Source organism: Numenius arquata, unplaced genomic scaffold (genome assembly GCF_964106895.1).
Source record: "Numenius arquata unplaced genomic scaffold, bNumArq3.hap1.1 HAP1_SCAFFOLD_1574, whole genome shotgun sequence".
Taxonomy (NCBI): Eukaryota; Metazoa; Chordata; class Aves; order Charadriiformes; family Scolopacidae; genus Numenius; species Numenius arquata.
In genome coordinates, this window is record NW_027414026.1 from 1 (window position 1) to 15,105 (window position 15,105).

General features: G+C 64.3%; 1 protein-coding gene across 1 annotated transcript; it reads left to right on the plus strand.

Moving 5' to 3' along the window:
* Positions 1-111: 111 nt before the first annotated feature.
* LOC141477690 (myosin-binding protein C, fast-type-like) lies at positions 112-10,136 on the plus strand (the record flags this gene model as incomplete). Its single annotated transcript, XM_074166943.1, has 6 exons — positions 112-160; positions 627-759; positions 4,377-4,501; positions 5,920-6,025; positions 7,489-7,655; positions 9,971-10,136. Coding segments are annotated over exons 1-6 (746 nt in total), but the record flags the coding sequence as incomplete, so codon positions are not given.
* Positions 10,137-15,105: the final 4,969 nt, after the last annotated feature.

The following is a 15,105-nucleotide window of genomic DNA, read 5'->3' on the forward strand; positions in this document are numbered from 1 at the left end:
GGTTTTTTTGGGGGGGGGTCCGGGGGGGGCAAGGGGGGGGGTTTTGGGGGGGCTATGGGGGATGGAAAGGGGTTTTGGGGGGTTCTAGGGGTGGGGAAGGGGCTGCAGGGGATGCTCAAGCGCCTCAAAAAGATGAAGGTGGAGCCCAAAAAGAGCGAAGGTGGGGTTTTTTTTATTTGGGGGGGGGTCCGGGGGGCAAGAGGGGGGGAGTTGGGGGGCAGGAGGGGCTATGTGTGGGGCTGGGAGGGGGATTTGGGGGGTTCTAGGGGTGGGGAAGGGGCTGCAGGGGATGCTCAAGCGCCCCAAAAAGATGAAGGTGGAGCCCAAAAAGAGCGAAGGTGGGGGTTTTTTTTTGGGGGGGGGGTCCGGGGGGGCTGTTGGGGGGGGCTGAGGGGGGGTGTATGTGGGGCTGGGAAGGGGGTTTGGGGGGGATGTGGGGCTGGGCAAGAGGGGGGGGTTATAGGATTGGGGTAGGGAGATGTGAGGTGTGTGTGTGTGGGGGGGGTTATTGGGCTGGAAGGGGGGGCTGTGGGCTCCCTGTGGGGCCCATGGGGGATGCTGTGGGGCGCTATGGGGCGCTATGGGGCTGACACCCCCCCCCCCCCCCGGGCCCCCCCCCCCCCCAGCCTTCATCCGGAAGCTGGACCCCGCGTATCAGGTGGACAAAGGGAATAAGATCAAGCTGATGGTGGAGCTCAGCGACCCCGACCTGCCCCTCAAGTGGTACAAGAACGGGCAGCTCATCAAACCCAGCACCAAGTGGGTCTGGGGGGGGCAGTTGTGGGGCTGGGGGGGCAGTTGTGGGGCTGGGGGGGGCAGTTGTGGGGCAGTTGTGGGGCTGGGAGGGGGCTGGAGGGGGTGGGGCTGGAGGATACAGGGGGGATACGGGGGTACAAGAAGGGGCAGCTCCTCAAACCCAGCACCAAGTGGGTCTGGGGGGGGGGCAGTTGTGGGTCTGGGGGGGCAGTTGTGGGGCTGGGGGGACAGTTGTGGGGCAGTTGTGGGGCTGGGGGGGCAGTTGTGGGGCTGGGAGGGGGCTGGAGGGGGTGGGGCTGGAGGATACAGGGGGGATATGGGGGTACAAGAAGGGGCAGCTCCTCAAACCCAGCACCAAGTGGGTCCGGGGGGGGTCGGGGGGGGCGGTTGTGGGGCTGGGGGGGCAGTTGTGGGGCTGGGGAGACAGTTTGGGGGGCAGTTGTGGGGCTGGGGGGGGCTGGAAGGGGGTACAGGGTGGATATGGGGGGATGGAGAGGGGCTGGAGGGGGGGTATAAGAAGGGGCAGCTCATCAAACTCAGCACCAAGTGGGTCCGGGGGGGGTCGAGGGGGGCGGTTGTGGGGCTGGGGGGGCAGTTGTGGGGCTGGGGAGACAGTTTGGGGGGCAGTTGTGGGGCTGGGAGGGGGCTGGAAGGGGGTACAGGGTGGATATGGGGGGATGGAGAGGGGCTGGAGGGGGGGTATAAGATAGGGCAGCTCCTCAAACCCAGCACCAAGTGGGTCTGGGGGGGGTCTGTGGGGGCGGTTGTGGGGCTGGGGGGGCAGTTGTGGGGCTCGGGGGGCAGTTGTGGGGCAGTTGTGGGGCTGGGAGGGGGCTGGAGGGGGTGGGGCTGGAGGATACAGGGGGGATATGGGGGTACAAGAAGGGGCAGCTCCTCAAACCCAGCACCAAGTGGGTCCGGGGGGGGTCGGGGGGGGCGGTTGTGGGGCTGGGGGGGCAGTTGTGGGGCTGGGGAGACAGTTTGGGGGGCAGTTGTGGGGCTGGGGGGGGCTGGAAGGGGGTACAGGGTGGATATGGGGGGATGGAGAGGGGCTGGAGGGGGGGTATAAGAAGGGGCAGCTCATCAAACTCAGCACCAAGTGGGTCCGGGGGGGGTCGAGGGGGGCGGTTGTGGGGCTGGGGGGGCAGTTGTGGGGCTGGGGAGACAGTTTGGGGGGCAGTTGTGGGGCTGGGAGGGGGCTGGAAGGGGGTACAGGGTGGATATGGGGGGATGGAGAGGGGCTGGAGGGGGGGTATAAGATAGGGCAGCTCCTCAAACCCAGCACCAAGTGGGTCTGGGGGGGGTCTGTGGGGGCGGTTGTGGGGCTGGGGGGGCAGTTGTGGGGCTCGGGGGGCAGTTGTGGGGCAGTTGTGGGGCTGGGAGGGGGCTGGAGGGGGTGGGGCTGGAGGATACAGGGGGGATATGGGGGTACAAGAAGGGGCAGCTCCTCAAACCCAGCACCAAGTGGGTCTGGGGGGGTCGGGGGGGGCGGTTGTGGGGCTGGGGGGGCAGTTGTGGGGTGGGGAGACAGTTTGGGGGGCAGTTGTGGGGCTGGGGGGGGCTGGAAGGGGGTACAGGGTGGATATGGGGGGATGGAGAGGGGCTGGAGGGGGGGTATAAGATGGGGCAGCTCCTCAAACCCAGCACCAAGTGGGTCTGGGGGGGGCAGTTGTGGGTCTGGGGGGGCAGTTGTGGGGCAGTTGTGGGGCTGGGAGGGGGCTGAAGGGGGTGGGGCTGGAGGATACAGGGGGGATATGGGGGTACAAGAAAGGGCAGCTCATCAAACCCAGCACCAAGTGGGTCTGGGGGGGTCGGGGGGGGCGGTTGTGGGTCTGGGGGGGCAGTTGTGGGGCTGGGGAGACAGTTTGGGGGGCAGTTGTGGGGCTGGGGGGGCAGTTGTGGGGCTGGGGGGGGCTGGAAGGGGGTACAGGGTGGATATGGGGGGATGGAGAGGGGCTGGAGGGGGGGTATAAGATGGGGCAGCTCCTCAAACCCAGCACCAAGTGGGTCTGGGGGGGGCAGTTGTGGGTCTGGGGGGGCAGTTGTGGGGCTCGGGGGGCAGTTGTGGGGCAGTTGTGGGGCTGGGAGGGGGCTGGAGGGGGTGGGGCTGGAGGATACAGGGGGGATATGGGGGTATAAGAAGGGGCAGCTCATCAAACCCAGCACCAAGTGGGTCTGGGGGGGGCAGTTGTGGGTCTGGGGGGGGCAGTTGTGGGGCTGGGGGGGGCGGTTGTGGGGCAGTTGTGGGGCTGGGAGGGGGCTGGAGGGGGTGGGGCTGGAGGATACAGGGGGGATATGGGGGTACAACAAGGGGCAGCTCATCAAACCCAGCACCAAGTGGGTCTGGGGGGGGTCGGGGGGGGCGGTTGTGGGCTGGGGGGGCAGTTGTGGGGCTGGGGGGGCAGTTGTGGGGCAGTTGTGGGGCTGGGAGGGGGCTGGAGGGGGTGGGGCTGGAGGATACAGGGGGGATATGGGGGTACAAGTGGGTCTGGGGGGGGCAGTTGTGGGGCGGTTGTGGGGCTGGGGGGGCAGTTGTGGGGCTGGGGGGGCAGTTGGGGGGGCATTTGGGGGGCAGTTGTGGGGCTGGGGGGGGGCAGGAAGGAACCACCCCCCCCACCATGGGTTCCCCCGCCCCCCCCATGGCCCTCATGCTGTGCCCCATCTCCCCCCCCGTGTGTGTGTGTGTCCCCCCCCCGCCTCACTCTGGTGCCCCCCCCCATGTCCCCCCACGTCCCCCCCATGTCCCTGTGTCCCCCATGTCCCCCCCCATGTCACCCCACATCCCCGTGTCCCCCCCCACATTCCCCCCATGTCCCCCCACATCCCCGTGTCACCCCATGTCCCCCCCATGTCCCCATGTCACCCCACATCCCTGTGCCCCCCATGTCCCCCCCATGTCCCCATGTCCCCCCCATGTCCCCCATGTCACCCCACATCCCTGTGCCCCCCATGTCCCCCCATATCCCCCCCCACGTCCCCATGTCCCCATGTGTCCCCCCATGTCACCCCCACATCCCCGTGCCCCCCTGTGCCCCCCATGTCCCCCCCATGTCCCCACGTCCCCCCTGTGCCCCCCATATCCCCCCATATCCCCATGTCCCCCCACGTCCCCCCATGTCCCCATGTCCCCCCACATCCCCGTGCCCCCCATGTCCCCACGTCCCCCCCCATGTCACCCCACATCCCCATGTCCCCCCATGTCCCCACGTCCCCCCCCACGTCCCCATGTCCCCATGTGTCCCCCCATGTCACCCCACATCCCCGTGCCCCCCATGTCCCCCCCGTGTCCCCATGTCCCCCCTGTGCCCCCCATATCCCCCCATATCCCCATGTGCCCCCACGTCCCCCCATGTCCCCATGTCACCCCCACGTCCCCCCATGTCCCCATGTCCCCCCACATCCCCGTGCCCCCCCGTGTCCCCCCCGTGCCCCCCACGTCCCCCCATGTCCCCATGTCCCCCCCGTGCCCCCCATGTCCCCCCCCATCCCCATGTCCCCCCACGTCCCCCCATGTCCCCATGTCACCCCTACGTCCCCATGTCCCCATGTCCCCCCACATCCCCGTGCCCCCCATGTCCCCCCCCATGTCCCCCCCCACGTCCCCCCTGTCCCCCCCCCAGGTACGTCTTCGAGAACGTGGGGCTGAAGCGCATCCTCACCATCCACAAATGCTCTTTGGCCGATGACGCCGCCTACGAGTGTCGGGTCAACGAGGAGAAGTGCTTCACCGAGGTCTTCGTCAAGGGTGAGGGGCCGGGGGGGGGCAGTTGGGGGGCAGTTGGGGGTCTTGGGGGGGCAGTTGTGGGGCGGGGGGGGGGGGGGTTGGGAGGATACGGGAGGGTTATGGGGGGTTGGAGAGGGGCTGGAGGGGGTACAAGTGGGGCAGCTCACCGAGTGAGGGGTGGGGGGGGCAGTTGTGGGACGGTTGTGGGGCTGGGGGGGGCAGTTGTGGGGCTGGGGGGAGAAGTTGTGGGGCTGGAGGGGGGGTTGGGAGGATATGGGGGGGTTATGGGGGGGTTGGAGAGGGGCTGGAGGGGGTACAAGTGGGGCAGCTCACCAAGTGAGGAGTGGGGGGGGCAGTTGTGGGGTGGTTGTGGGGCTGGGGGGGGCAGTTGTGGGGCTGGGGGGGGGCAGTTGTGGGTCTGGAGGGGGGGTTGGAGAGGGGCTGGAGGGGGTACAAGTGGGGCAGCTCACCGAGTGAGGGGTGGGGGGGGCAGTTGTGGGGCGGTTGTGGGGCTGGGGGGGGGCAGTTGTGGGTCTGGGGGGGGCAGTTGTGGGGCTGGGGGGGGGCAGTTGTGGGTCTGGGGGGGGGTTGGAGAGGGGCTGGAGGGGGTACAAGTGGGGCAGCTCACCGAGTGAGGAGTGGGGGGGGCAGTTGTGGGGCGGTTGTGGGGCTGGGGGGGGCAGTTGTGGGTCTGGGGGGGGCAGTTGTGGGGCTGGGGGGGTCAGTTGTGGGTCTGGGGGGGGTCAGTTGTGGGTCTGGAGGGGGGGTTGGAGAGGGGCTGGAGGGGGTACAAGTGGGGCAGCTCACCGAGTGAGGGGTGGGGGGGGCAGTTGTGGGGTGGTTGTGGGTCGGGGGGGGCAGTTGTGGGGCTGGGGGGATCAGTTGTGGGTCTGGGGGGAGCAGTTGTGGGGCTGGGGGAGGGGTTTGGGGGGGATATGGGGGAGTTACAGGGGGATGGAGTGGGTACAAGTGGGGCAGCTCACCGAGTGAGGAGTGGGGGGGGCAGTTGTGGGGCAGTTGTGGGTCTGGGGGGGGCGGTTGTGGGTCTGGGGGGGGCAGTTGTGGGGCTGGGGGGGGGGGTTGGGAGGATATGGGAGGGTTATGGGGGGTTGGAGAGGGGCTGGAGGGGGTACAAGTGGGGCAGCTCACCGAGTGAGGGGTGGGGGGGGCAGTTGTGGGGCGGTTGTGGGGCTGGGGGGGGGCAGTTGTGGGTCTGGGGGGGGCGGTTGTGGGTCTGGGGGGGGCAGTTGTGGGGCTGGGGGGGGGCAGTTGTGGGTCTGGAGGGGGGGTTGGAGGGGGGCTGGAGGGGGTACAAGCGGGGCAGCTCACCGAGTGAGGGTGAGGGGGGCAGTTGTGGGGCTGGGGGGGGCAGTTGTGGGGCTGGGGGGGGCAGTTGTGGGGCTGGGGGGTACCACTGACCCCCCCCCCCCCCCCCCCAGAGCCCCCCGTGACCATCGCCAAGGGGCTGGACGACCAGCAGGTGGTGGTGGGGGAGCGGGTGGTGCTGGAGGCCGAGGTGTCGGAGGAGGGGGCCCAGGTCATGTGGTGAGTTGGGGGGGGGGGGGGGGGGGGGGCGGTCACGTGACCGCACGCGTGTCCATCCCGTGTCACGTGTCCATCCCACCTCACGTGTCCATTCCGTGCCACGTGTCCATTCCGTCTCCATCCCACATCCCGTGTCCATTCTGTGTCCATCCCGTGTCACGTGTCTGTTCCATGTCACGTGTCCATCCCGTGTCATGTGGCCATCCCGTGTCATGTGTCCATCCCATGTCACGTGTCCATTCCATGTCACGTGTCCATTCTGTGTCCATCCCATGTCACGTGTCCATTCCATGTTACGTGTCCATTCCATGTCACGTGTCCATCCCGTGTCACGTCCATCCCATGTCCCGTGTCGACTCCATGTCCTGTGTCCATCCCGTGTCACATGTCCATCCCATGTCCCGTGTCGACTCCATGTCCTGTGTCCATCCCGTGTCGCATGTCCACTCCATGTCACATGTCCATCCCGCGTCATGTGTCCATCCCGTGTCATGTGTCCATCCCACGTCACGTGTCCATTCCATGTCACATGTCCATTCTGTGTCCATCCTGTGTCACATGTCCATTCCATGTCACGTGTCCATTCCATGTTACGTGTACATCCCATGTCCTGTGTACATCCCATGTCATGTCCATCCCATGTCATGTGTCCATCCCGTGTCACATGTCCATTCCATGTTACGTGTCTATCCCATGTCCTGTGTCCATCCCGTGTCACGTGTCCATGCCGTGTCCCGTGTCCATTCCATGTTACATGTCCATCCCATGTCCTGTGTCCATCCCGTGTGACTTGTCCATCCCATGTCATGTGTCCATCCCGTGTCACATGTCCATCCCATGTCCCATGTCCATCCCATGTCCCATGTCGACTCCATGTCCTGTGTCCATCCCGTGTCACTTATCCATCCCATGTTACGTGTCTATCCCATGTCCTGTGTCCATCCCGTGTCACATGTCCATGCTGTGTCACGTGTCCGTCCCATGTCACATGTCTATGTCACATGTCCATTCCATGTTACGTGTCCATCCCATGTCCTGTGTCCATCCCTTGTCACGTGTCCATCCCATGTCGCATGTCCATCTCATGTTGCATGTCCATTCCATGTCCCGTGTCCATCCCGTGTCCTCTGTCCATTCCATGTCGCATGTCCACTCCATGTCACATGTCTATCCCACGTCACATGTCCATTCCATGTCCCGTGTCCATTCCATGTTACATGTCCATCCTGTGTCATGTGTCCATCCTTTATCACGTGTCCATCCTGTATCACGTGTCCATCCCACGTCACGTGTCCATCCCGTGTCATGTGTCCATCCTTTATCACGTGTCCATCCTGTATCACGTGTCCATCCCACGTCACATGTCCATCCCACGTCCCGTGTCCATCCTTTATCACGTGTCCATCCCACGTCACGTGTCCATTCCATGTCCCGTGTCCATCCCGTGTCCGTGTCCCCTGCAGGATGAAGGACGGGGTGGAGCTGACGCGGGAGGAGACCTTCAAGTACCGCTTCAAGAAGGACGGGAAGAAGCACTTCCTCATCATCAACGAGGCCACCAAGGAGGACACCGGCCGCTACAAGATCATGACCAACGGGGGGGAGAGCGAGGCCGACGTCATCGTGGATGGTGGGTGGCCCTGGGGGGAGGGGGTGTCCCATGGGTGCTGGGGGGGAGTGGGGGTGATGTCCCCAGGAGGTCCTATGGGTGCTGGGGGGTCTCCAGAAGCTCCATGAGATGTTTGGGGGGGATGGTTGACACCCTTTGGTGCCCCAGGAGATCCTGGAGGCGTCCATGGATGAGCTCCAGGAGGTCCCATGGGTGCTGGGGGGTTCCTGGGGGGGGTCCCATGGGTGCTGGCGGGGACTCCAGAAGCTCCATGAGATGTTTGGGGGGGGGGTGGTTGACACCCTTTGGTACCCCAGGAGATCCTGGAGGCGTCCATGGATGAGCTCCAGGAGGTCCCCAGGAGGTCCTCAGGAGGTCCCATGGGTGCTGGGGGGTTCCTGGGGGGTCCCATGGGTGTCTGGAGGGTTCCTGGGGGGTCCCATGGGTGCTGGGGGGTCTCCAGAAGCTCCATGAGATGTTTGGGGGGGGTGGGGGTGGGGTGGTTGACACCCTTTGGTGCCCCAGGAGGTCCTGGAAGGGTCCATGGGTGAGGTCCAGGAGGACCCCAGGGTGTCTGGGAGGTCCCATGGGTGCTGGGGGTCTTCAGGAAGTCCCGGGGGTGTCCAGGTGGTCCCAGGGGCTGTCCAGGATGTCCCATGGGGGTGTCCAGGAGGTCCCATGGGGGTGTCCAGGAGGTCCCAAGGGTTCTGGGGAGGTCTCCAGAAGGTCCCGTGTGGTCTCCAGGAGGTCCCGTGTGGTCTCCAGAGGGTCCCATGGGGTCTCCAGGTGGTTCCATGGGGTCTCCTGGTGGTCGCAGGGGGTTCCAGAAGGTCCCATGGGGTCTCCGGGTGGTCCCATGGGGTCTCCTGGTGGTCGCAGGGGGTTCCAGAAGGTCCCATGGGGTCTCCGGGTGGTCCCATGGGGTCTCCTGGTGGTCGCAGGGGGTTCCGGAAGGTCCCATGGGGTCTCCGGGTGGTCCCATGGGGTCTCCTGGTGGTCGCAGGGGGTTCCAGAAGGTCCCATGGGGTCTCCGGGTGGTCCCATGGGGTCTCCTGGTGGTCGCAGGGGGTTCCGGAAGGTCCCATGGGGTCTGCGGGTGGTCCCATGGGGTCTCCTGGTGGTCGCAGGGGGTTCCGGAAGGTCCCATGGGGTCTCCGGGTGGTCCCATGGGGTCTCCTGGTGGTCGCAGGGGGTTCCGGAAGGTCCCATGGGGTCTCCAGAAGGTCCCATGGGGTCTCCAGGTGGTCGCAGGGGGTTCCGGAAGGTCCCATGGGGTCTCCAGAAGGTCCCATGGGGTCTCCAGGTGGTCCCATGGGGTCTCCTGGTGGTCGCAGGGGGTTCCGGAAGGTCCCATGGGGTCTCCGGGTGGTCCCATGGGGTCTCCTGGTGGTCGCAGGGGGTTCCGGAAGGTCCCATGGGGTCTCCGGGTGGTCCCATGGGGTCTCCTGGTGGTCGCAGGGGGTTCCGGAAGGTCCCATGGGGTCTCCGGGTGGTCTCATGGGGTCTCCTGGTGGTCGCAGGGGGTTCCGGAAGGTCCCATGGGGTCTCCGGGTGGTCCCATGGGGTCTCCTGGTGGTCGCAGGGGGTTCCGGAAGGTCCCATGGGGTCTGCGGGTGGTCCCATGGGGTCTCCTGGTGGTCGCAGGGGGTTCCGGAAGGTCCCATGGGGTCTGCGGGTGGTCCCATGGGGTCTCCTGGTGGTCGCAGGGGGTTCCGGAAGGTCCCATGGGGTCTGCGGGTGGTCCCATGGGGTCTCCTGGTGGTCGCAGGGGGTTCCGGAAGGTCCCATGGGGTCTCCGGGTGGTCCCATGGGGTCTCCTGGTGGTCGCAGGGGGTTCCGGAAGGTCCCATGGGGTCTGCGGGTGGTCCCATGGGGTCTCCTGGTGGTCGCAGGGGGTTCCAGAAGGTCCCATGGGGTCTCCGGGTGGTCCCATGGAGTCTCCTGGTGGTCGCAGGGGGTTCCGGAAGGTCCCATGGGGTCTCCGGGTGGTCCCATGGGGTCTCCTGGTGGTCGCAGGGGGTTCCAGAAGGTCCCATGGGGTCTCCGGGTGGTCCCATGGGATCTCCGGGTGGTCCCATGGGGTCTCCTGGTGGTCGCAGGGGGTTCCGGAAGGTCCCATGGGGTCTCCGGGTGGTCCCATGGGGTCTCCTGGTGGTCACAGGGGGTTCCAGAAGGTCCCTTGGGTGGTCCAGGAGATCCCATGGATTCCAGGAGATACCTGGAAGGTTCTCAGGGTGGGGGGGGGGAGGTTCCCAGGGCTATGAGGAGCATCTGGGGGGGGGGGGGGTGTCCCCTGACCCTGTGTGTCGTGTGTGTGTCCCCCCCCCCCACCACAGAGAAGCAGCTGGAGGTGCTGCAGGACATGGCCGACCTGACGGTCCAGGCCACGGAGCAAGCGGTCTTCAAGTGCGAGGTGTCGGACGAGAAGGTGACGGGGCGGTGGTTCAAGAACGGGGTGGAGGTGCGGCCCAGCAAGCGCATCCACATCACCCACAGCGGCAGGTGGGTGCTGGGGAGGGGGACAACCCCCCCACACACACCCCCCACCCCCCCAAAACGGGGAGGCACCCATGGGGGGTCTCAGGTGGGTTGGAGAACCCCATGAGGAGCTTGAGCTACGGATTAGAGCCACCCATGGGGGGTCTTGGAGGGGTTGGAGGCACCCATGAAGATCTCAAGGGGGTTGAAGGAACCCATGGGGGTCTTGGAGGGGTGGGTTGGAGACACCCATGGAGATCTCATTGAGGTTGGAGACACCCATGGGGAGCTCAAGGGGGTTGGAGACACCCCTGGGGGTCTTGGAGGGGTTGAAGGCACCCATGAAGATCTCAAGGGGGTTGAAGGAACCCATGGGGGTCTTGGAGGGGTGGGTTGAAGGCACCCATGGGGATCTCATTGGGGTTGGAGGCACCCACGGAGGACTTGGAGGCACCCATGGGGGTCTTGGAGGGGTTGGAGCCACCTGTGGAGGTCTTAAGAAGGTTGAAGGTACCCATGGGGGTCTTGGAGACACCCATGTGGGTCTCAAGGGGGTCGGAGACACCCATGGGGGTCTTGGAGGGGGGGCTTGGGGGCACCCCTGGGGGTCTTAAGAGGATTGAAGGTACACATGGGGGTCTTGGAGACACCCATGGGGATCTCATTGGGGTTGGAGACACCCATGGGGATCTCATTGGGGTTGGAGACACCCATGGGGGTCTTGGAGGGGTTGAAGGCACCCATGAAGATCTCAAGGGGGTTGAAGGAACCCATGGGGGTCTTGGACGGGTGGGTTGAAGGCACCCATGAGGATCTCAAGGGGGTTGGAGACACCCATGTGGGTCTCAAGGGGGTCGGAGACACCCATGGGGGTCTTGGAGGGGGGGCTTGGGGGCACCCCTGGGGGTCTTAAGAGGATTGAAGGTACACATGGGGGTCTTGGAGACACCCATGGGGATCTCATTGGGGTTGGAGCCACCCATGAGGGTCTTTGAGGCACCCATGAAGATCTCAAGGAGGTTGAAGGAACCCGTGGGGAGCTTGGAGGGGGGGCTTGGGGGCACCCCTGGGGGTCTTGGAGGGGTTGGAGCCACCCATGGAGGTCTTAAGAAGGTTGAAGGTACCCATGGGGGTCTTGGAGACACCCATGTGGGTCTCAAGGGGGTTGGAGACACCCATGGGGGTCTCATTGGGGTTGGAGGCACCCACGGGGGTCTTGGCGGGGTGTGGAGAGCCCTGTTTGGAGCAGGGCTTGGAGTCGGTGTGGGGTGGAGGTGTTTTCCCCCGCGCCCCAGAGCCCCGTTGGTGTGCTTGTGAGAGGAGAGGCATCGGCAGGGTTTTTGCAAGAGGTCTTTATTGTGTGTGGAATAAATAGATGGAAGGCGTTGTCCGAGTAAATAAATAAACAGGGGGTTGGAGACACCCATGGGGGTTTTGGAGGGGTTGAAGGCACCCATGAAGATCTCAAGGGGGTTGAAGGAACCCATGGGGGTCTTGGAGGGGTGGGTTGAAGGTACCCATGGAGATCTCATTGGGGTTGGAGGCACCCATGGGGGTCTAGGAGGGGTTGGAGCCACCTGTGGAGGTCTTAAGAAGGTTGAAGGTACCCATGGGGGTCTTGGAGACACCCATGTGGGTCTCAAGGTGGTTGAAGGCACCCATGGGGTGCTTGGAGGGGTGGGTTGGAGACACCCATGGAGATCTCATTGGGGTTGGAGGCACCCACGGGGGTCTTGGAGACACCCATGTGGGTCTCGAGGGGGTTGGAGACACCCATGGGGAGCTCAAGGAGGTTGGAGACACCCATGGGGTGCTTGGAGGGGTGGGTTGAAGGCACCCATGGGGATCTCATTGGGGTTGGAGGCACCCATGGGGGTCTTGGAGGGGTTGGAGCCACCTGTGGAGGTCTTAAGAAGGTTGAAGGTACCCATGGGGGTCTTGGAGACACCCATGTGGGTCTCAAGGGGGTTGGAGACATCCATGGGGTGCTTGGAGGGGTGGGTTGGAGACACCCATGGGGAGCTCAAGGGGGTTGGAGACACCCATGGGGGTCTTGGAGGGGTTGAAGGCACCCATGAAGATCTCAAGGGGGTTGAAGGAACCCATGGGGGTCTTGGAGGGGTGGGTTGAAGGCACCCATGGGGGTCTCATTGGGGTTGGAGGCACCCATGGGGGTCTTGGAGGGGTTGGAGCCACCTGTGGAGGTCTTAAGAAGGTTGAAGGTACCCATGGGGGTCTTGGAGACACCCATGTGGGTCTCAAGGGGGTTGGAGACACCCATGGGGGTCTTGGAGGGGTGGGTTGAAGGCACCCATGGGGGTCTCAAGGGGGTTGGAGACACCCATGGGGTGCTTGGAGGGGTGGGTTGGAGACGCCCATGGAGATTTCATTGAGGTTGGAGACACCCATGGGGATCTCATTGGGGTTGGAGACACCCCTGGGGGTCTTGGAGGGGTTGAAGGCACCCATGGGGGTCTCATTGGGGTTGGAGGCACCCATGGGGGTCTTGGAGACACCCATGTGGGTCTCAAGGGGGTTGGAGACACCCATGGGGTGCTTGGAGGGGTGGGTTGGAGACACCCATGGGGAGCTCAAGGGGGTTGGAGACACCCCTGGGGGTCTTGGAGGGGTTGAAGGCACCTATGAAGATCTCAAGGGGGTTGAAGGAACCCATGGGGGGTCTTGGAGGGGGGGGTTGAAGGAACCCATGGGGGTCTTGGAGGGGTGGGTTGAAGGCACCCATGAGGATCTCAAGGGGGTTGGAGACACCCATGGGGTGCTTGGAGGGGTGGGTTGAAGGCACCCATGGGGATCTCATTGGGGTTGGAGGCACCCATGGGGGTCTTGGAGGGGTTGGAGCCACCTGTGGAGGTCTTAAGAAGGTTGAAGGTACCCATGGGGGTCTTGGAGACACCCATGTGGGTCTCAAGGGGGTTGGAGACACCCATGGGGTGCTTGGAGGGGTGGGTTGGAGACACCCATGGGGAGCTCAAGGGGGTTGGAGACACCCATGGGGGTCTTGGAGGGGTTGAAGGCACCCATGAAGATCTCAAGGGGGTTGAAGGAACCCATGGGGGGTCTTGGAGGGGTGGGTTGGAGACACCCATGAGGATCTCAAGGGGGTTGGAGACACCCATGGGGTGCTTGGAGGGGTGGGTTGGAGACACCCATGGAGATCTCATTGAGGTTGGAGGCACCCATGGGGGGTCTTGGAGGGGTTGGAGCCACCCGTGGAGGTCTTAAGAAGGTTGAAGGTACCCATGGGGGTCTTGGAGACACCCATGTGGGTCTCAAGGGGGTCGGAGACACCCATGGGGGTCTTGGAAGGGGGGGCTTGGGGGCACCCCTGGGGGTCTTAAGAGGATTGAAGGTACACATGGGGGTCTTGGAGACACCCATGGGGATCTCATTGGGGTTGGAGCCACCCATGAGGGTCTTTGAGGCACCCATGAAGATCTCAAGGAGGTTGAAGGAACCCGTGGGGAGCTTGGAGGGGGGGCTTGGGGGCACCCCTGGGGGTCTTGGAGGGGTTGGAGCCACCCATGGAGGTCTTAAGAAGGTTGAAGGTACCCATGGGGGTCTTGGAGACATCCATGTGGGTCTCAAGGGGGTTGCAGACGCCCATGGAGATCTCATTGGGGTTGGAGACACCCGTGAGGATCTCAAGGGGGTTGAAGGAACCCATGGGGTGCTTGGAGGGGTGAGTTGAAGGCACCCATGGAGATCTCATTGGGGTTGGAGACACCCATGGGGAGCTCAAGGGGGTTGGAGACACCCCTGGGGGTCTTGGAGGGGTTTGAAGGCACCCATGAAGATCTCAAGGGGGTTGAAGGAACCCATGGGGGGTCTTGGAGGGGTGGGTTGAAGGCACCCATGGGGGTCTCATTGGGGTTGGAGGCACCCACGGGGGTCTTGGAGACACCCATGTGGGTCTCGAGGGGGTTGGAGACACCCATGGGGTGCTTGGAGGGGTGGGTTGGAGACACCCATGGGGATCTCATTGGGGTTGGAGACACCCATGGGGGTCTTGGAGGGGTTGAAGGCACCTATGAAGATCTCAAGGGGGTTGGAGGCACCCATGGGGGTCTTGGAGGGGGGGGTTGAAGGAACCCATGGTTGGAGGGGGGGGTTGAAGGAACCCATGGGGGTCTTGGAGGGGTGGGTTGAAGGCACCCATGAGGATCTCAAGGGGGTTGGAGACACCCATGGGGTGCTTGGAGGGGTGGGTTGAAGGCACCCATGGGGATCTTGGAGGGGTTGGAGCCACCTGTGGAGGTCTTAAGAAGGTTGAAGGTACCCATGGGGGTCTTGGAGACACCCATGTGGGTCTCAAGGGGGTTGGAGACACCCATGGGGTGCTTGGAGGGGTGGGTTGAAGGCACCCATGGGGGTCTTGGAGGGGTTGGAGCCACCCATGGAGGTCTTAAGAAGGTTGAAGGTACCCATGGGGGTCTTGGAGACACCCATGTGGGTCTCAAGGGGGTTGGAGACACCCATGGGGTGCTTGGAGGGGTGGGTTGAAGGCACCCATGGGGGTCTTGGAGGGGTTGGAGCCACCCATGGAGGTCTTAAGAAGGTTGAAGGTACCCATGGGGGTCTTGGAGACACCCATGTGGGTCTCAAGGGGGTTGGAGACACCCATGGAGATCTCATTGGGGTTGGAGACACCCGTGAGGATCTCAAGGGGGTTGAAGGAACCCATGGGGTGCTTGGAGGGGTGGGTTGGAGACACCCATGGAGATCTCATTGAGGTTGGAGACACCCATGGGGAGCTCAAGGGGGTTGGAGACACCCATGGGGGTCTTGGAGGGGTTGAAGGCACCCATGAAGATCTCAAGGGGGTTGAAGGAACCCATGGGGGTCTTGGAGGGGTGGGTTGAAGGCACTCATGAGGATCTCAAGGGGGTTGGAGACACCCATGGAGATTTCATTGAGGTTGGAGACACCCATGGGGATCTCATTGGGGTTGGAGACACCCATGTGGGTCTCGAGG